This window comes from Ursus americanus, chromosome 29, assembly GCF_024610735.1.
Source record: "Ursus americanus isolate L20-20 chromosome 29, mUrsAme1.1.p, whole genome shotgun sequence".
Classification (NCBI taxonomy): domain Eukaryota; kingdom Metazoa; phylum Chordata; class Mammalia; order Carnivora; family Ursidae; genus Ursus; species Ursus americanus.
In genome coordinates this window covers 13,344,714-13,366,626 of record NC_142155.1, presented here as the reverse complement: position 1 = coordinate 13,366,626, position 21,913 = coordinate 13,344,714, and the positions used below count along the sequence as shown (strand labels likewise).

Below are 21,913 nucleotides of genomic sequence, written 5' to 3'. Positions count from 1 at the left end.
GACTATGTGTTCTTCATACTGTATTAATTCTGTAGTGGTCATACAGACTAGGGAAAAATATCCTATCTCCCTTGGGTAACCTATCTTTCCTCTGCTCCATATACATCTAATAATGGAATTCTAAAAGTGTCCAACCAGTTAACACCAAGCATTGTTTTCAACAGTTAGCTCTAAGAGAAGTATGTGTAGGCCTTTTAGTCAATCACAAATCAGTCTCAAAGAGAAATAAGCATTTCAAATACTGGCTTAATGTTTATTTTCAGGAAAACCCATACCTAGATCAAATTAGTTTTTTTTAGGCCTAAAATACTTGTTTATATTGTGTACTAAACTAAAATTGATTTTTAGTCATCTTTGGCTTTTCAGTCTCGTTTTAGAGCCTAGAGACAGTGTCCTTAAATTGAGAAAGATAGCCACATTTTTGTTCAAAGCACAAATACCAAATAGCATATCTTCTCTGATAAAGGAAACAGTAGCTCAGTCATGCCTTTTTAATACTAATCTGATGGAGCTTAACAAAATTGAAGATACTCAAATAATATAGCTGGGGCAGTTGTGTGCATTCCTGCTTTTCATCAGAATAATCTACAGGGCTTTAAAAAACACAGATGTGTGGGGCACCTGGGTGGCTCAGTTGATTAAGCATCCAACTCTTGGTTTCAACTCAGGTTATGATCTCAGGTCGGAAGATTGAGCCCCGCGGGTGGGCTCTAGTGGAGTCTGCTTGAGAGTCTCTCACCCTCTCCCTCCCTCTCTGCCCCTCCCCTGCACGCACACATACTCTCTCTCTCTCAAGTAAGTAAATAAATAAAAATCTTAAAAAAAAAATGCACAGATGCTTAAGCCCCACCGAATTGGAGTCTTTGGGGTTGGGTCTATATATCTGCTGTGCAGCCACTGTGGAGAACACTGCTGTAGACGGGCACTCCTGGGAGTAGGTTCAAACACACTGGCATGCCCGTTGAGGCACTCAGGATCCAAACTGGATAGACCATTGCTTACTTGTTATTGTGAAGAGTTTGGTCTCATGTACTAGGAGATAGGTCCTGGGTTGAATCAGTAAAATGAATGATTTAGTATCATATTTCCCCACCCTCACATCTAACTCTAAAAGCTTTGATTTTTCTCCCGGGGTCTACTGATCAATCAATCTACTTAATAGCTTTCAGGTTTATTATCTCATCCAAGCACTGTTCACAAATGAGTGCACTTCTTTAGAAGAAACCAGACATTCTGAATTATGATGATATGATTTTTCTCTGTCCCACCACTTTTATTACATACCTGTCTACTAAATATTATTTTGAAAAAACCTACTGGGAAAGCATACATTTTAGACATTAGCGCCACAAGAGAATGGACAAGAGAAGTATACCACAGAAAATTATTTCAAGATGTTTTGAACTTTGATTCAAGTAATTTCTTTTTGGTTTTTCATGAGAGAGTTATGTTCTAATAAACCAATCATTTTCAGGGGACTCTTTTCTAAATGTAAAGTGTGTACAAAGTTTTTCTGTGTAGCATGGCTTTGCTTGTATGATAAGTAGGTTAAATCTGAATTATTTGAATCTGAGTTTACCTGCAAAATCCTCCAGACTAGAATAGACCATTTAAATGCTGTTGGATTGGAGTCTATGAAAAAATGTTTAGAAAGAATATTTTGAGCTTAATGTTCAGTGTGTTTTATTAAAGCATTAAATTATCATCCCTTTTATTATAAACTAATATTTCATCAAATTTCATCAGCCCCTATATTCAGATCATCCTAAATTGTGGATAATACATTGATGCTGTGAGAAATTTCGAAATATGAATCTGTTGAGATAAAGGCTGCATCTCCCACAAACGATTAAAGGCCTAAAATATATATCTTCTTGTACTGGACTTCTGATATACATGTTTACATTTCAGAAGGTTTTAACTGGTATCATGTGCCTTCTGCAAATGACAATGAAAATCTTCGAAGCTAGGAGTCCTGATGTGTTTGATAATCAGGGGTCTGAATAAAGGGTTTTCACTGTATGTCTACACAAGCACATGCTTATGTTTAACTCAATGTATCAGACAATTTTGAACTGTAGACACAGGGCCATTTATGATGTAATTGATGGAAATATGCTTTGCATGTAACAAAGGCCCATCTTATTAAAAGGTAAATGTTACAAAAATAATGTGTAGTGTAATTGCATCTTTAAAACAACCTTGAGCATTCATCTTTGATAAATAAACTTTTCTGTATGAAATCGTATTTAAAAGCTAACTTGCAGCAGCAACTTTTTTTTTTGGTGACAATTCAATATTTTGTTCTTTTTGTGGGTGTTCTGTTTGTTTGCAGTCAGATGAGTGAGCCTCATAGCGGTTTGACGCTCAAATGTGCCAAGTGTGGAGTAGTTTCAACAACAGCTTTGTCAGCCACCACCGCCAGTAACGCCATGTTAGTCCCAATCATTTACATCTTCTTGTTACAAATCTTTTACAGTGCATGTGAGAAAATGCTATTGTGGAAAAAAAAAAGGTTTGCTATTATTGGAGCTAAGAGCATACTTAAATATTTATAATTGGCAACTGCCTTTATAACTATTGTGGGATTGGCTATAAAAACATAAATAAAACTATGCAATGTTATCTGCTTTATGGTCTCCAAGTTAACGGTCTTGGTGCCACATCCAAGAATGCTTTGTTGAACGGGGGTTTGGTTATCGCCTGGGGCATGACACGCAGCTACGTAATGTTGCTCTCTCTGTCTCTCAACAGGGCATCTCTTTGGAGTTCCTGCGTGGTGTTGCCCCTTCTGGCTCTGACGTGGATGTCTGCAGTTCTGGCCATGACAGACAAACGCTCCATATTGTTTCAAATACTTTTTGCCGTGTTTGATTCACTACAAGGTTTTGTGATCGTCATGGTCCACTGCATTCTTCGGAGAGAGGTAAGAAAGGGAATTCCTCTGGCAGAGAAGGGTGATGGTTAGATGAATATTTTCCTTGTTAACAAATAAGATCTTTTATTTTAATATCTTCAGATTAAAATCATCTCCTCTAGGGGCGCCTGGGTGGCGCAGTCATAAAGTATCTGCCTTCGGCTCAGGGCATGATCCCGGTGTTATGGGATCGAGCCCCACATCAGGCTCCTCCGCTGGGAGCCTGCTTCTTCCTCTTCCACTCCCCCTGTCTGTGTTCCCTCTCTCACTGGCTGTCTCTATCTCTCTCTCTCTCTGTCAAATAAATAAATAAATAAAATCTTTAAAAAAATAAATAAAATAAAAATCATCTCCTCTAAAGACAACCATTGGAAAGTCAAAGCTAAAGGGGAAACTTGAAGGGATAGTTCAGGAGGGCTTCTTGGACCCCGAAAGTGACAGTTAAAACAGATGGGACTGTGCAAGAGAAGATGCTTCCGGGGTCCCAGGAACCAGGGAGAGTAGAGTCAGGAGACGTCATTAAGTGGAGAGAAGTCTGTTAGAGACACTAATGGATAAGAGGGTGGGGTGGCATATTTTTAATAGGCATAGTTCATACTCATAACGCAATGATATCTCTTAAACCCGTTCCCAAGTTCTGCACCCAGCATATCCCATTCCTTCATACTTAACTAATTTCATTTTAGATAGAAAATGTTGAAGATTACTGATCAGTTCTGGTGTCTCTATACTAAATTCAGGTTGCTAAAGGTGAATGATTTTGTGATGGATGTTTATACAATGGACACAATGGAGCACGAAAGTCAGTAACTGTTCCCAGGAGCTATAGATCTATAATCACAGCATTTCTCCAGGTCATGGTTGAGGTTTCCTGCCAGCTGTGAGGAAAACAAGTCCTCCTTCAGGAGCTGAGACACTGACCTGCGCCCGATCCACTGAGCAGGACAGATGTTGGATGTGAGTTGTTTAGCAAGAAAATACTGTTTTCCAGCTAGTGCCAAAATTATGCTGAGTGCTTGCAAGCACTGACACAGTGTTTACAAGGTTTATGAGTCATTTTTGTGTTTACTCTGGGGACGGTGGTAACTAAGACACAATGACACAGTGCCATGCTAGTCATTTTGAGGAAATGGTCTACACTGTCATTTCGCATTATCCAGCTTGTTTGAGAACTTTATTATGATGTGCACATTGCAAAAAGACTAATGTGCATATGACTGCACACCACACAGTGTTTACAGTGATATGTGAAGCCAACCACAGGTTTTTACCTGATTTACCAGATGGGGAGAACAGTATTTCTGAGCTGCTTCAGTAAGGTACAGGTGTCAGCAGTAAACCCACACGTGTATTCTAAGAACATTATATGATGAAAAGAAGAGTAACTTCACATTGCAAAGGAGGCAATATTTCATCATCTAAAAATCCGATTTAGCTTACAGTTGTCAAGCCTTCTACTTCCCTCATCACGGATTTCTACCTAGAATATTAGCATTAAAAATCTTGCAAGTATTCAGTTCTTTGTAGGCCAAAATTAAGTAAAAGTTAAATTGAATAGTTTAGGGCTATGTTTTTCTCCAAATATAGCTATCTTGTGGGTCTTCTGCATTAATATTATCTATAATGTGTTTATGTAACAAAATTGTTCTAAGCGAATAGACACATGATGCATTTTTGATTGACAAGGATGAACAGTTGCAGGTTTTAAGCAAGATACATAATATATTTATGCAATTTTCAGAAGGTATTAACACTGTAGGTGTTAAAGAGGAGAAAAGTATCTTATCTAAATAAGCCTTTCTTTTTCTTTAGAAATAAGCTTTGAAGATAGCCCTAGGCTATATTAAAAATATTCAGGTTTTAAAGTGACAGATATTTTGATGGCTTATTATCAAATTTTTGCTGCTTACATGAAGAAAAATATTTGGCACAAAAATTTCTTTCCATCAGAACTTTTTCATACTTGCTAATTGGACTAATAACTGTCAGAAACATGATTTAAGGGTAATTGAATCAAATCATATAATAAATGCTTCTGCTAAAATAGATATCTGTAAATATATGTTTTCTGTTTTAATAGGGAGTAAAAATATGAATATTGTTCATTTTCAATGATTAGTTCACATTGAATAGTTTTAGAGCTGATAAATTAATAGCAAAGTGTCCTCACTGTCATTCCAAAACTGAAACAAAAAATCACATATCCATTATTTTTGCATTGACCTTAAAAATACCCTGTAACACTGCTGTAAGTACACAGAGTAGATGTCAGGTATAGGGCAAGGCTCTTTCAGAATTTCTCAAAGGAAGTTTTTACTGAAAAGCCAAAAGAACCTTGTTTAAAAGGGTTTTGCAGATCCCAAGGACCACATCATAAGGCGGCCTCACCGGCTTCAGAGAAACTCTTTTTGACTTTCTAACTGCATATCGCCTAACACACCCAGCAATAGGTCTGTCTCATATTACCTGTGATCACACTGTACTAACATTAACCACAGTCCAAGAGAATAGGAGCATCTTCCCATATCCTCAGTGTCTCCTGTGAACAGACGCTCCATAAAAATACACCAAAGCGAATGGTCTAGATAGCTACCTATAAAATACTGGGTAATGACTCCTAGCAAACTGCCTGATAATCCCGTAGGAGATCTTGGGAATACAATTTTACCTCTACTGCTTTTTTCACTTAAAGTATTTTTCACAATAACCCAAGATGATTTGTATGGATTTTTCTTTATTAAAAATGTATAAGCAATGTAAAAAATATTTCCTTCAGTTTAGAGAGAGACTGGATACAGATACACATTTTTATTTCTGTGTATTTTTGACATGCAGTAACATAATTGGGTCATTTGTAGTCTTTAATGATTCTTCCAATATGAATTCTTTTCCTATATTTACTTTTGCAATCTTCCTGTGAAGGAGGTGGGTGTACACAAGGGAGGAATATAGCCTTGCAGTTAAAGAAGGAGAAAAGAAACGGAATAGTATAACTGGCATTTTAAATGTGATGTGTATGGGGCTTGATTTATTCTAAATGTGCCTTTGCTTTTAGTGGATCCAATTTTAAAACCAAATCATTTCAAGTCAGAAAGGAAGGGAGAAATGATCACTTTGGTTCTGCCAACTCAATTATATTCCACTTTAAAAAAAAAAAAAAAAGCAAATTGATTATTTGCATAACAATTTGTTGTGACCTCCAGATTGACATCTCAGTATTTAAATTTCATAAAGTTTGTATTCTTGAAAATACAGTTTTGTCTTCTGGAGCAACTCTATTAAATTGCTTTAGTAGATGCCTCTGACAAAAGAGAAAACAAAACAAAAAAAAAAAGAGTAAGAAGAAAAAAAATTAAACCAAATGATTTATCACACATTACTTTCAGCAACAAAACATAGATCTTGGAAGCTAATGTGTATAATACCTAATAAGACAGAATCTAATAGAATAAATATAGATGCTTCCTTCATTTGTTCGTCATTCCTTGATTAGAATTCATTTGCATTAAGCACATAACGACATCCACTATTTACTATTCTCCACATTGCTATGGAAATTCAAACTACACAAGTTATGAAACCTTTGAAATAGTTACTGTTGCTAGGAAACCACTTTCTTGGTGCCTGCACATTCTTCTCATCTCTCCTGTGTCTGGCTGTGCCTGGCTCTAAGACAATCTTACAGCCTAATGTCAGAGGGGGAAAATAACAAGATTGCGATACAAAATAAGCTACAATAAAATCCTTTCACCAAATGGAAGGAAGGAGGCAAGTGCTTAAATGGACGACTTTGTTGTATCAGTACCTGAGGGTCCTGCGGTTGCTCTGTAGTGGCGGTAGAAGGGCCAAGCTCCTCTTTTCTCTTTCCCCAGCACAGGCAGGAGGTCTGGGCTGCACCAGATGAGGTCCCAGAATCTTCTTCCAAACCTGGGAAGCAATTTTGTAACAAAGTGCTTGAAATAAACATGAACAGCTTTCCCTTCCTTCCTCCCTTCCTTCCTTCCTTCCTTTCTTCTTTCCTCCCTTTTCTCCCTCCTTCCCCCCTCCCTCCTTTCCTTCCTTTCTTTTCCCTCCTTTCTTCCTCTCATTCCCCTCTGCCTTTTTTTTCCTTCCAATTTCCAATTTGGTCTTATTTCCATAAAGAATACTGATAAAATGATTTACAAGCACGTGATTGTGAATATATAAAACAGACAAGCATCTTTACCAGTCTCATCTAAAACCAATATTCTCCCCCAAATCATTAAAAAAAATAAATGAAGCCAATAGCAGTCAAATAACTAGAGAGCAATTTGAAAAGAGGTCATACTGCATATAATATAGTTCAGCTGGAGAGTTGCATGAATCTCCAAGCCTGATTATTTAGAGGGAAATTAGGTATGACTCATTATTACCGAAGCGCTTACGGAAGCGCGTATCTGTGCACTCCCTTAATGAGGGAGGGCAGGAGTTTCAGTTAGTCTTTGGAGATGAGGGAGTGGGTGATAGGAAACCTCAGAATGCAATGGGTCCTGAGCAGAAAGACGGGGTCAGAGGATTAAGGAAGTGAAAGTTTTGAATAAGGGAAGATGGAGAGAGATTACTAGGCATGTGGTTTCCATGGAATGGGCCTATGGTGAATATAGAGTAGTCTTCTCTGGGACCATTTGGGGTACATGGAGGCATAAAGCAAGTGATGTGATCCTAGACACTAGAGTGATTTAAAAAAAAAATGGTTATAGCCGTAACCCCAAGAGAAAGACAATACTGACAACATTTGAGTGCATAGCATTGATTAAGTGATATTTTTAGAGCATTTTCATTGGGGTTTCAGTGGTCATGATTAGAGGCCACTGCGTGTCATGTCATGAAGAAGTTCAGTAGATTTCATAGAGTTAGTGAGTAGTCCAGGGTGGGAGGTTCAGGGTACTACGGATTCTAAGATTCTCATTTTGCGCAGAAGGACAAAGATTCACGGGAGAAGGGAGTGGGTTGCTAAGAGCCTTATCTTTGTCAGGCTGAATTGAAAGTTCAAGAAGAAAGACATTTAAAGATCATTTGGTTTGTTGCTCTTGTTTCCTGGGAATCGGAGAATGGCTCAAAGTACAGCAATAAAGCTGGATTTTATCAGAACAGAGAATGGAAAGCACAAAGACTGCCTTTAAATAGGAACATGGATGTGACATAAGCAAGGATCGTATGCTTCTGTTCCTATATGCATAGTCCCAGAAATCACCAGCCTCCCTTATTCCATTTCTTATAAATCCTACCTCTCCCTCCAGATTTGGCTTTCCCGCCCTGAGCATAATTACAATTATATTATGAACGTTTTCATCAGTCTTAATCTGTACCTGTGGTTCTTCAAGCCCAGGCAGAGATCTGGGGGCTGAACAAGAACATGAAATCAGATAAGTCAAGTGACATCAGTGAACAAACTGAGACACAGAGTTCATGGCAGAGATTGGCAAACTCAGGCATGTCTGCCAGGTAGTATCCAACCATGGCTTGCTTTACCTCAAATTCTTCTGAGTATCTGGCCAAAAGGATAGGCAAATCCCACTTCCTGCTCCTTCTGGTTCCCTGGGATCCCACCTTGCAACATTGTTAAACTGGTGGCAGAAAGTTGAATATGTCTAGACTAGAGGTTTAAAATTAATCTAGGAATAGAGGTCATGAATTAAGTTTTTATTTCCTGCCTTTAAGTGGATGGCATGAGGCTGAAGTATCTTCTGTGAAGGCATAAGTGGGGGTGTCTGACATAGAACTTCCCTTCCTCCTTTTCTCATTTGCACGCTAAAAAATGCTGTTACATTTTTTCAGATCATATATATGAAGTGTCCTCTAGGGAAGCTACCTGTTACCCCAAAACTGATACAAACAGGTAAAAAGCTACAACAATTTTGAGAGTGATAGATCTGTTAGGTGTTAAAAGATTCCAGTAGAAAGTCATTAGAACTGAAATTTAGGAGTAAAGTCCGTATTTTTCCTTCCAGGTAAAGCAAAGGACAAACCATTTTTATTTCTTTTTGCTATCAGAGAAGTCATGTAATACTTTTGTAATGTGAAGTCATTCATGTTATTTATGTCAGTTGGCATAATACACGTGAAATTGAGAATAATCTTACTGGTTCATTTAATGATTACATTATATGGAATTTAATATGATTAAAAAGAGCTGAATCATTTGTTTAATACAAATCGATAGAAACAATAGTAGACATTAGATCCAGGAAAAAAATATAATGCCTAAGAAATTCCCCCCCCACAAAGCTAAAAATCTCAAATAATTATAAGAATGTAATTTAATTTCTTTGCTTGTCTTAAAATGATCCTCTGGAATGGAAAATCAAGAATAACTGGAGGTAAAACTGTCTTCTTAAAATGTAAAGATTTGGGGTCTGAGCTGCTTGCTTGCTAAATGCAGAGCCCATTACAAACAGTGCAGCTCTTGCCCACGAGGTTTCTCTCAGTTGCAGCGCGGCCAAACAGTGCTTGGTGCTCTTCCCCAGCAATCTCTAAATCTGCACCAGCTTTGACAGTGACACTCTGCCAGCTGCCTTCAGAGTGAGGACCAGCCAAAAAGCTCTGGGCTTGCTGCTCCTGAGAGGAACCAGATCGCTCTCCTGTGGGGGGAGACTGCAGCAAGACACACCCCTGCAACCTTCTTTGAATTCTTGCCTCACCCAGGAAACCATCCACAGTAAAAGGCTGTATGGCTTTGCAGGGGTTTTCAGAACAGCTGCCAGCGGGAACTAGACAGGATAACTTTGGTGGTGCCCCTGATGGATACTTTCAGAAGACAGCCTTGATGGCTTATTCTTTTTACTCACCTTATTTTTGAAGATGTCTCTTGACATTCTTTTTTCATTTCACAACATGACATCAGATTTCCTTAAAGTACCCTAAATATTCCAAGGCTGTTTACATACCTGTTCTTTGCTCCTCCCCCAAAACTTTTTAACCCTCTGTCTGGCTGTCAATTAAGGTTAAAGACCTATTGGCAGAGTATTGTAAAAAGAGGACATTTTGGAGGCTAGATTTTAATTGCGCCATAATATGTCAAACATTTAATTATTCAAGACAAGTTTATTTAAAAATTGTACTTACTAGTCTTGTATAAGTTTTAAAAAATGATAATATTGCAAGAGTTCGGAGTTCTAAAAAAATTTTTTAATTAAATTGTTGTTCCCCACAAATAGTAAGTCAGGTGGAGGAGTTTAAATGATTAATATGTGAATCTTCTAACAATTGTTTTTCTTTGATCTTAACCACAAGGCAAGAAACACCAAAACTATTATTGTCCCACACTATAAATATGACAGTTGGCACAGGATTTTAATATCAGGACGGAATAGCCAAATACAGATTCTGTCTTTGTTTTTTATGCTTTCTTCTTGTCTAGAGTTAAGGTCCTTGTAGACTTGCTTTTTAAAAAATTCCAGTTGTTCTCCATTAGTCCAATTCACATTGATTCACCAAAGTTAAAAGTCTTTTTGTTTACTTGATAGAAAATTCAGTTAATTATCAAAATGTTTCCACATAGCTGCAGATCTATTTTCCAGGTACTGTCTCTCCTGAAACCCTTTTTGCTGTGATGAGGAGTATGTGTTATGAAATCTAGCCTAATCATTCCTCCCTGACAGTGTTGGACAAATGTTTAAGGCTAATCCATGTAGATTGCCTGAATGCATTTTTAAGGTTTTGTAAAAATCAAACAAAGCGTTTGGAATCAAGTAGAATTTCTCCTGCAAAGCTTTCTGAATTAGAAGTAATGGAATTGGGGCGCCTGGGTGGCACAGCGGTTAAGCGTCTGCCTTCGGCTCAGGGCGTGATCCCGGAGTTCTGGGATCGAGCCCCACATCAGGCTCTTCCACTATGAGCCTGCTTCTTCCTCTCCCACTCCCCCTGCTTGTGTTCCCTCTCTCGCTGGCTGTCTCTATCTCTGTCAAATAAATAAATAAAATCTTAAAAAAAAAAAAAAAAGTAATGGAAGCACTAAAAGAGTCGGAGAATCTAGTACTTAAATTATGGCATTTATATGACCATTAAAATGACTTTGAATTTATTGGAGAATTTTTATGCTTTTCTGTTTTATGTTTCTTCTGAATAGCATTGACTGATTCACAAAGCAGACATCATTCTCCAGGGTAGAAATGCCCTTAATCCATTGTCATATTTGGGAATTTGGTCATTTAAAGTATTGATTTTCTATGTGTATGTTATGAAAAAGAGATTTCTTTTATATCTCCTTTAAGCGATCAGATAGTGAATTTTGAAGAGAAACTTAACAGAAGTTGCTTTTCCATATTTCATTGTCAGACAAAAATATCTCTGACAGCTAGACTCTGAAGGTCTGAAAAGAGTGGTTAGTGTGGACCAGTCAAATTAATGTTTGGTATTAGCAAGTGCCACTTTCATATGTTATATATGCTAGCATTTAGAAATAGATTTGAAAAAAATGTTTCATGTGACAAGCTCCTGGAAGGGAGTATTTCTAACATATGACTTATCTACCTTTATAACTGGTGCTCCTTTAACAGTTGCCTTGGGGCCCAAATTTAGCACGTACCTATTTTTCTGAGGTTAGTTCTTTGGATTTTTTTTCTTTTTTTCTGAAAACCGATACACTTTCTTAGTGTTTTTCCCCAATGCAAATTTCTGTGTAGTAAACAGTGATTGTCTGGCAAACACTAGACTCATGACCGGTTTTTCATTATTAATGTGTCACTGTATGACTTGCAGCTATTACTTCTTCACCTAAAAAGGAGGGTCCTGAAAGCATTTGCATCTATAGAATCTAACGTTTCCCATGTCGTGTCTCCTTCAAGGGAGAAGCTAGATGATTTCGTTCTAAATATTTATCCGGTCTTCAGAAAAAGATGACGAGACTAGATTTCCCTGAGCCTATACTTGTATTGATGTGCTTGCAGGAGGAAAGAAGAAATTCTCTTGCTCATTGATATCAGGCAACTCCTCGTTCTTTTTTTCCCAATAAACCTCAGACTTAGAAATATTAGAATCGGAGGATAGAAAAGAGGTCAGAGAGCACGGAGTCCATCCCCCACTCCTATAGTGCCGCATCACCAGGATTAGGACCCAAGGTGGAGAAAAAAGACGTAGACAAAGGTCTCCTTATTGTACTGGTTGGCCAGGACTCTGTGGTGGTGACTAAACCCTATGTCACTTCCCAAATTTGCAATGATGACTTACGACACGGGTGACGGGAGCTGAAAGCAACGGGCTCAGTTTTCTTCTGGCCAATACGTATACTGTCCACATCTCACGGCAAAACAATGACAGGATAGTTCTTGTCAGTGCTTTTCAGAAGTAAAGATCATTGGTTACGTGTTTACTTTGGTCGTCTGTGTGACGGCGCTTCGGTAAAATAGGGGATGTGCAACATCATCTCTGCTTTGTTTTTTGATCCAATAAAATAGATTATAATAAACTAGAAGGAGGATATCAATCCTGTGAAGTCAAAACAACAGAATATGAAAATGACCTTGCCATTGACTGGGATAAGAAGCTACTGTGATACTGTCTATTAGTAGCTTGTTAGGAGCCTAATGAGCCACAGGAAGTGGGAAGGACATGTTAATGCGAAGGCATCATATGATCAGAATAACTATCAATTGATTTATGTGTTTGTTATTGATCCATCTTCATTCACTTGTTTAATAAAGGATTTAATGTTCTTCACATTTCCTTGTGATATATGTTTCTTTACTCAGAATCCAATTGTGAATGCGTATTAAGAACATTTGGCTTTGCAAAGTGATTTTTTTTTTTTAAGACAACCAGCAAAAGGGTGCTTTTGTTACCTTTTTGTTTCATTGTGTTTTGTTTTTACACCAGGGCACATAGTACTTGAAGAGAGACAAGAAATAGTTGCCCCAATATGATCCCTTCCATGAGACATAAAGGGAAAATCCCAAATCAATTCCAGTTAAAGATCGTTGAGTAATCTCATTTCCTCGATGTTTAAAGCTATTATGAAGATTATGCCATACCAAATAGGAAATCCCCCTTGAAAGACACACACATTGTTTATAACAGTGAAAATAAATCTGCCCTCTGGCAAGAATTACTGGTTTTTTAGCCAGACACAGCCCTGATGAAAACTGAGGAGTTCCCAGCACTTCCCCCTATAGATTATGGCAAGTGATACATGTCGTTGTTGGCATAAAGTCCAGGGATACTGGTATATGTATTAAGAAATAAGCAAAATGTGTATTAGATATAAAACAATGATAGATATCATTTCTCAGTTGATTGCCAATAATAGACAGTATCTGGTCATTACCAAGTGAGAAGAAAATTAATGGGTTTCTCCCCCCTCCAGGTTCAGGATGCATTTAGATGCCGATTGAGAAACTGTCAGGATCCGATCAATGCTGATTCTTCGAGTTCTTTTCCTAATGGGCATGCTCAAATAATGGTGAGCTTTTATTTTCCTTCTGACGGTTCATTAAGTCAGGATTTGTGACGGGAATAAACAATATTCTTACTACTAAAATAGCATCCAAGTCCCGTTTTGAGTGACTTTGGCTTTAGTTCATTAACAGATTTAGATCTACCAGATAACCGTTCTGTCCGGATTGCTGAGGAGTCCCGGGTCTGTTACGGGCCCTGGGGTGTTGAGTGTGGGGTTTCCGCACAACACCAGAGAGTGTTTTCATCCCTGCGCAGAATGAGGGATAACAGTTTGTCCACGGGAACATGTTTGTTTACGGACCAGAACACTGTGGACTTGGCGCTTCTGGTCATAAAGCAGTGGTTCTCAGCCTTGTGTGTGCATTAGAAACCACACTCCAGACCAGTGAAATCAGATGTCTGGGGTGGGACACCAGGTATTGGTGGTTCCAATATGCAGCCTAAGATTAGAACCACTGTCCTAAGGCAGAAGGGCGTGGCCACAATTCTAATAAAAGCTCGTCATTGTACATGAGCTCTGACTGTTGATTTTAAGGGGTCCTTTAGGCATAAGCACTTTGGTGTCTTTTAGAAATGGGATAAGATTTAAACTATGATTCATTAAAAGCAGGGCTTAAATAGAGATTTGTTTTTACCATATATTCGATTTATTATGAACGTTTTTGAATTAGACAACATAAAATAGTCGAAACAATATATGAAGACTTGAGAAGGAATTACCAATTCTGTATTAAAACAAATAGATAAATACTGAAATTTCTAATTTAAAATATGAAAATAAATTTTAAAAATTCTAAATAATATCTTCCAGTATATGACTGGAAGAACTTGATTGAGATGGGCTAATTTAATTTTGCCATTTAAAAAAATTAACTGATCTGTTTAAAAGTTTGGGGGGGAGAATATAGGGATGAAAGTGAACTCTAACAGATTGTAGTCTAGATTAGTAATGTTTAATCTTCAATTTTAATTGCTAAATCTAAAAGGCTTTTGTCAATTTGAATGAAAATGGACCATTAGAAGAGCCTAGTTTGACTGTTAGGGGTTTAACAAAGCTGTATTATAATTATAATGTAGTATAAACAATATATTCAAAGTGAATACTTTAAAAATACAAAAAACAAAGACATTTATTTAAGTATATTCATAAGAATGCACATTCTTTTTATTGTGGTTTAAGGAATTGCCTTGAAACTCTACCCTTTTATATATGGTGTCAGTCTCCTGACTGAAGATGGCAGTGGGTATTGCATTGCTTTATTAAAATTGTATGCCGTTTTTCCATTGCTTTAATTCAACACTTGGTCTCTAGGAAATACGCTTGAAAACAATTTGATTATTCCTCGAGAAACTTCTTCTGCACAAAACAATAATCTAGTACTGCCTAGTCAGATATCTGTAAACTTTAGTTAATCAAGTTAGTAAAAGCCCCTCGAGGTCTGCATTGAATGATGATTCTATACCTTATTATTTGTTGTTACAGACAGACTTTGAAAAGGATGTAGACATTGCTTGTCGATCAGGTAAGAATATTTGGATTTTGAAAAAACCATTAGGGATGTGAAATCACTTTTACGATTTTGATTTTAAAGAAAATGCCACAGTTTACACATCACATATTCATGTGGATGAATAAATAGAGTCTTTCAAAGGGAAGCATTGTAACAGCAAAATGTGGTGGAAGGGGAGAGAGGGAGGTGAAGGGAGAATGAGGATTGACAGAGAAACTCAGAATGGTCAATAGGAAGCACGATGACAACAGAAAAGCATGAACTTGGAGATGTTAGTCTTCCATTCCACTGCTTCCTGGTTGTCAGGTGTGAGGCCAGTCAGTTTGGCCTCGTGCCTTGCTTTCATCATCTGTGGAATGTGGGTTGTTGCCAGGATGAAATACATCGTGTGTGTTTGTGTGTATCCTAGCTGCTGCCGCTGCTACATGCTTAGCGGGGCCCAGAAGAAACCGCACAGCGCTCTCTGCACGAGAGAGCTAGGGTCCCATGGACGGTGTCCCTGATGGGTATCCTCAGCCTGGGGCTAAATTCTCACCAGGAGTAGATGACTCAGGAGTTTCAAAGGGAACTACATGTTTCCTTTTTTGGATAATTCCAGTTGTTGCGAATGTTTCTTTATATTGGGATGTATAACATACCTTATTTTACCTTGTGTTCATTGACTTTAGTGCTACCTTCTAAACTAAGAGTGGCTGTCTACTTCATCTAAATATCCACATGTTTGGAAGCAAGTCCTGTTTAGTCCAGTCCCAGACCTTTTTCTCCAGACTAAACCATGGTTCCTCATTCATTCCTCATAGCACCCTCCCCAGCAGGCACGGTGCCTGCGCGGCCTCCAATTGTCAATAGGTTTTAAATTATGGTGCCCAAAAAGTACACACTTATTCAGCATTTCTTACAGTGGGCTCTTTACTTATATTAATGTTATCTACACTTGCATCTCATTTCATAACAACTGGTACATTACTACTCTCAACTTGTCATCTAAGATCCCTAAGACTTTTTGTAGTAGCTGTCAGAGGATTAGGTAAAGGTTCTAGGTTTTTTCCTTGAAAAAAAAAAATCTGGCCTTGCATTTCTCTCTCTTTGCTCTTTTGCTAGGTTCAGGTTAGCATTTTATCCATTTAAAATTTTTTGGCCCTTGAAAGTTTGATGAGAATACCTTCTAAATATTTATTCAAACTGCCAATCAAGGAGTTGAATGGGAAAAGAGTGAGTATAGAAACCTGCTGTCTGGGGCGCCTGGGTGGCACAGCGGTTAAGCGTCTGCCTTCGGCTCAGGGCGTGATCCCGGCGATCTGGGATCGAGCCCCACATCAGGCTCTTCTGCTATGAGCCTGCTTCTTCCTCTCCCACTCCCCCTGCTTGTGTTCCCTCTCTCGCTGCCTGTCTCTATCTCTGTCAAATAAATAAATAAAATCTTAAAAAAAAAAAAAAGAAACCTGCTGTCTTCAGTAGGGCACCTCCCACCCACCCCACACTGACTCCCTTTAAGTATACTTTTCAGATTCAACTCATAACCATTAAACATCTTTGCAGATTGTGAGATTACAGAGTTGTTGTGATCACAAGAATATGAGAGACTAAGCTCATATTCTCATTTCTGAATGCAATGAAAATACTCTATGTAGAGTATGGCATAGCAAAGCAGTAGAATAACGGTCATAACTGGGCAACCCACAGTAGACCTGGAGGCAGGGGATTAGGAATCACTCTTTCTTGTTTAATATCTAACAAAATATCGCTAAGAAACAGCCTCATTAGTGTTTGGTTTCCCAAATCTACCATTTCTGTTTTTGGAAAACTGATAAAACATTTTCCCTCGCTCTACTCTCCCTAATTTCTCAAAGATCACCAGCCATGGTGCCCCGTTCTGCATCTGTGGTCCAGGATGGATGTGATCTGTCTGAGGTCCAGAAGCCTGAGTTTCTTTGAATAATTAGGTATTCATTTAATTCCCATTTCCCTACATTTAGTTTAGTTTCCTTTCAGGCTTTTTTGGTATACTCTTTACAGTTCTCCTTGGTAGAGAACCAGAAGAGGAACAAAGTAGTTGTCCAGACCAGCAGTGTTAGCATCACTGGGAACTTGTTCGAAGTGCAAACTTTCAGGCCCTACCGCAGATCCACTGTGGGGCGGGGTGCAGTTATCAGTGTTCTCACAAGACACCCAGGTACTCTGATGCATGCCGATGTTGGAGAACCACTCTATTAGCCCATCCTCCCCAAGCCGTGATCTCATCTGTCAGTATTCATCCTGCTCTTCTGTTAAATTACCCCTTTTCCCCAGACTTCATTGCATTCTGGGATTTAGTATTCCTAATACAGGCCATAACCGTTACTTTGTTGGAAAATATTTTTGTAATGTTTTCATTTTTTGTCTGTGACCTTTTTAACTGAGCTCATCAGGAACTTGCCTCCGAGTTTTTCTAGAGGTTTCTGTTCAGATATATATCTGATTATGCAAAATATTTAGGGGCTTTTTGTTTTGCTGTATTATGTTTGGGTTTTGCTGTTTACAACTTAATTAATTTCTCGTGTAAGTCCCATCACTTCAGCATCATGTTTGGAATGTGTAGGTGGTATGCATTTGTTTGTTTCCATTCGAAATTTGAATATCCATTTTAAGCAAGTCTAAAAGGCAGAAATATCTCTCATATGGAGGAGACACTACTTCATAAGAAGAATTGTCTTTCCCCAAATATTTAAGATATACAATTTTTCAGTAAAGATAGCTGTGTCATGTCATAAAAATATGGTAACTGTATCTCCAAATCATATTAATTGATATAAAACTAAATGTATCTTGCACAAGTACAGATTATAAAATCAATATTCAGTACCAAAATTTCCTTTATAGTTTCTAATATATTCATAAAAGTATAAAATTATATATGTCCTTAATATAATATGACTGGTTCCCATAACTAGACTTTAAATTGTACTGCTATAAATTTTGGATTAGCTTTTGCATGCAATTAGGGATTAAAAATATTCTTCCCTGAATTTGGAGATTTTTTAAAGCATTTTATTTAGAATGTCATTAAGTCTATTAATTTAACATACTTTGCCCCTTAATGGTTTTATGTAAATTTTTCCTGGCAACCACAATTCATTACTGATCTGAGGCTGGGAAATAACTTTTTTTAAACTGAATTATTCTACTTTTTTATATAATAAATATAAAAACTTACAACCAAATTGTGGATTAATGAAAAAAATATGTAGATATAGATGTGACATGATTTTTAGTGTCTGAAATAAAGAGACCTAATATAATAATTAAATACAGTATCTCTAAAGATAAAAGATATTACATGAATGATGCATTTTTTTTTGAATGATGCAAATTTTGAAATAATTTTGAAGGCTTCTCTTCTTTGTAGTTGGGAAAGACATAATCTTCTGTTTTTTAACCTCTGCCTTAATGAATAATCATTACGATGCTATTTGAAAATTGGATAAAAATGGGTAAAATTCAGTATATCTGAAACTTCTCATGAGGAAGCGATAAACCAACTATTTTGTAGTCACTCTGCCTCATGAGATGTTCAGCAGCGGCTGCCCTGCCTCACGGGTAGAGCAGCATTAAGCACACATGTTGAGCCAACTTACACACAGTGCTCTTCTCTGTGTTTTCAATACCCAAAATACCGAGAATATTTTTTCAGCATTTCATTCTTTCCTACTCAAAACTGACATTTGTTTAAGCATGCCTCAAGTCATTCTGCTACTATTACCCATAATATATGACTATCTTCTTATATAGAGACAGAAGGAAAATGCTAAAATACATTTTAATTAAAAATTCTGAATTCTTTTATCGGTTTGTTTTGTTTGGTTTCATTTATGTTTTCGTTTTTTTCCCCTCTATTACTACAAGTTATCATGCATTTTAATTTCCCTAAGTCATTATTTTTCAGGCTTAAAATTAAACCAAGTTTTCAAAAGCTCCTACAGTTTTTTCCTGCTTAAAGTCAGTGGCAGTTTTTAACAGCCCCCCAAGGGCATTTCAGCATATGGATTGATCTTGTAAAGAAATTCTTTTTTCCCCCCCTGGAACTGAAGATGATAAATACTTTTGAACCCTGTATCTACCTTGACCATATGGACTTCATAGATAAATGCTCATTAATTTTCAACATGCATAATTTTGGAAGGATTTCTAATGCAGTATGATGAAATTCTCATTGATTACCTCTTTCAAGAAGTATTTTAATGAATAGAACTTATAGAATTCTTTAGGAGAAAAGCCTTTGAGAAAAAGTCAAATTCATATGAATATATCCATGATTTCATAAAACTCTTTGCAAAAGATTGATGGAGAAACTTCTCGGTATCTGCCTTTCCCCTGAAAAACTATGCAGAATTGTTTGAGAAAAGGGTATGGAGATTTTTGAAAGTCCATTAGTCAGCTTTCAGATGTGTTTTAGCTAGGAACTACCTGAGATCTATGAAAATACATCAGAATCCATAAAGAATGATTGAGTAATCTGGACCATCTATAAACAATAGATACATAATTTTTTAAATATTATCTTTTTAATTTGATTAAGAAAATTGTTTCATAGATGGCCAAATGCAGTAATGAAAAAACAAAATCACATTAACTTTCTTTTATGAATTTTTCTATCCTAATTTACAGTTCTTCATAAGGATATTGGTCCTTGCCGAGCAGCAACAATAACAGGAACGCTTTCTAGGATTTCTCTAAATGATGACGAAGAAGAAAAGGGAACAAACCCTGAAGGGCTAAGCTATTCCACACTGCCTGGAAACGTCATTTCCAAAGTCATTATTCAGCAACCCACGGGTATGCACATGCCCATGAGTATGAATGAGCTGGGCAATCAGTGTTTGAAAAAAGAGAACAGTGAATTGCGAAGAACTGTATACTTATGTACAGATGACAATTTGAGAGGAGCTGATATGGACATGGTCCATCCTCAAGAAAGAATGATGGAAAGTGACTATATCGTGATGCCCAGAAGTTCTGTAAATACCCAGCCATCAATGAAAGAGGAAAGCAAAATGAATATTGGTATGGAAACCTTGCCACATGAAAGGTTATTGCACTACAAAGTGAATCCTGAATTCAACATGAATCCCCCTGTAATGGACCAGTTCAATATGAACTTAGATCAACACCTTGCACCCCAGGAACATATGCAGAATTTGCCCTTTGAGCCTCGCACAGCTGTGAAGAATTTCATGGCTTCTGAGTTGGATGATAATGCAGGACTATCAAGAAGTGAAACTGGGTCAACGATATCGATGAGTTCATTAGAGGTAAGCAATAGAATAAACCTTTCCCTGATATTTAAAATATTTGATATTTGAGAAGTTGATTCATGTGACACTGGATTAAGGGAGAGACTCACATTACCTTTTGCAGTTATGTATCATAAAAAAAATTTTGGCATGTTGGGATTAAAATTCTAGACATAATTTTTTTTCCAGTAGTGCATCAGAATGCTCTTTCTCAAGATCATGTCTTGAAAAAGGAGCCCTCTATATTTAAAAGGATATCAATCCCAATTCTTTCGTAATGGGAACCAGTAGAGCATTCATAAAGGAAAAAATAGAGGATCCCGCTGATGTTTCTCAGGTACAAGAGATCCTTTTGGTGGTTAAAGTAGTTCCTGGATGGCATTACAAACTTAACCCAAAATCTGGATTTTCTGTGTGAGGGCATCCATTAAAAATACCAAAATTGGAATGTTTCTGTGGAGTCTAACATTACACTGATTACAAACTCTATTTTTATGTTAGATCAATATCTTTCAGAGTAAGTGTTTTGCTCTCAGCTCTTGTAAAATGATGGCCACTAAAATTTTTTATCTTGAATTGTGAGCTCTCAGGTGGGATGTACATTAATCAGATTAAGAGTCAGAACTCAGGTCCAACCACATGGCTCTTCTATAAAAGCAAATTCCCCTCAGCTTCTTTTCTACTCATAAAATGAAGTACAGAGTAGTCAACAGTTATTAATGTCATTCATATTATATTGCAATTAAGTAAGATCTAAGGAATTTATCTTTTTGTATTGACATACATCATTTTACTGTTTTGTATGTGACTTTTATATCTCGTACCTTGAAATTTTGCTATAAACCTACTGCTGATATATGTGGATATGTACGTTTAGTATACAATGCAATACATGAACTCTTTTGCATGTGTTGCCAATTGTTTTAATATGATAGATCATTTCATAAGACTCTACTTAGAGAAAGACACTGTAACTGGTTGTTTACCCTTTCCATCAGAAATCTGATCGTCATGTGTTCTAGTGTTCAAAAGTGCACAGAGGCGGTTGTCCCTCCCTTCTCCCCACAAAGCTATTCCTTCTGCTAGGTCAACAGGAAAAGAGATCCTGTGAGGCTGGAGTAACTTGATGAGTAGTGTGATTTTGAGATTTTTTCCCAACTGGATCAAGGAAATTCTAGATGGGAAAAATGGAAAAGTAGTTGGGACCTAGAATAAATCCCTAGATTCTAGATCAGTCTTAAACAGAGTAGGGTTTCTGAAAAGAAACATCCCTCAGAACCAAAAGCAGAGGGGCAGTGAGGCCACATTAACTCTAGAGGGGCCGGAGCTCCCACTACCACTGGACAAAAGCGTTCTGTCCTTCTGAACTAGCAGACTAGCTACTCTTTCTGTTTCTAACTTGTGTATCCCAGAGACTAGCAGGTCACCTACGGTATGACCACATAAGTACAAAGTACATAATATTTATGCAAAATCACAAAAGTTTCAAAAGGATTTTCAGTGAGTGTGCGTATAATAATATAACATCATAAGTAATCATAATTCTGATGTACTACTTGAAAATCATAATGACCATTTGAGTCCTCTCTATAGAACGGCTCTTTAAAATATGCTAAAGGGGTTAGAATGGAATTGCATTAAAATATCTTGCTTATTATAAAAATGCTTTCATCTAAAAGCCTAAAAACCTCTCTGGGTTTGATATTATACAGGTTGTGTGTGCTTGAACAATAGACTAAATTTCCAGGTGTTGCTCTGTTCAGTTTGTAATTTTTCCAAATCTCCATATCCTTATTATTAAG

General features: G+C 37.2%; 1 protein-coding gene across 4 annotated transcripts in view; it reads left to right on the top strand.

Moving 5' to 3' along the window:
* Positions 1 to 21,913, top strand: part of ADGRB3 (adhesion G protein-coupled receptor B3) — a 696,748-nt gene that overhangs the window by 642,446 nt on the left and 32,389 nt on the right. For 3 of the 4 annotated variants that reach the window (XM_045803249.2, XM_087856972.1, XM_087856971.1), the window contains 5 exons: positions 2,336 to 2,434; positions 2,755 to 2,926; positions 13,239 to 13,334; positions 14,814 to 14,853; positions 19,486 to 20,129. In XM_045803249.2, the coding sequence (XP_045659205.1) occupies positions 2,336 to 2,434; positions 2,755 to 2,926; positions 13,239 to 13,334; positions 14,814 to 14,853; positions 19,486 to 20,129 (1,051 nt within the window). The remainder of the gene's footprint in view (positions 1 to 2,335; positions 2,435 to 2,754; positions 2,927 to 13,238; positions 13,335 to 14,813; positions 14,854 to 19,485; positions 20,130 to 21,913) is intronic. The other variant, XM_087856973.1, reaches the window with a different exon arrangement.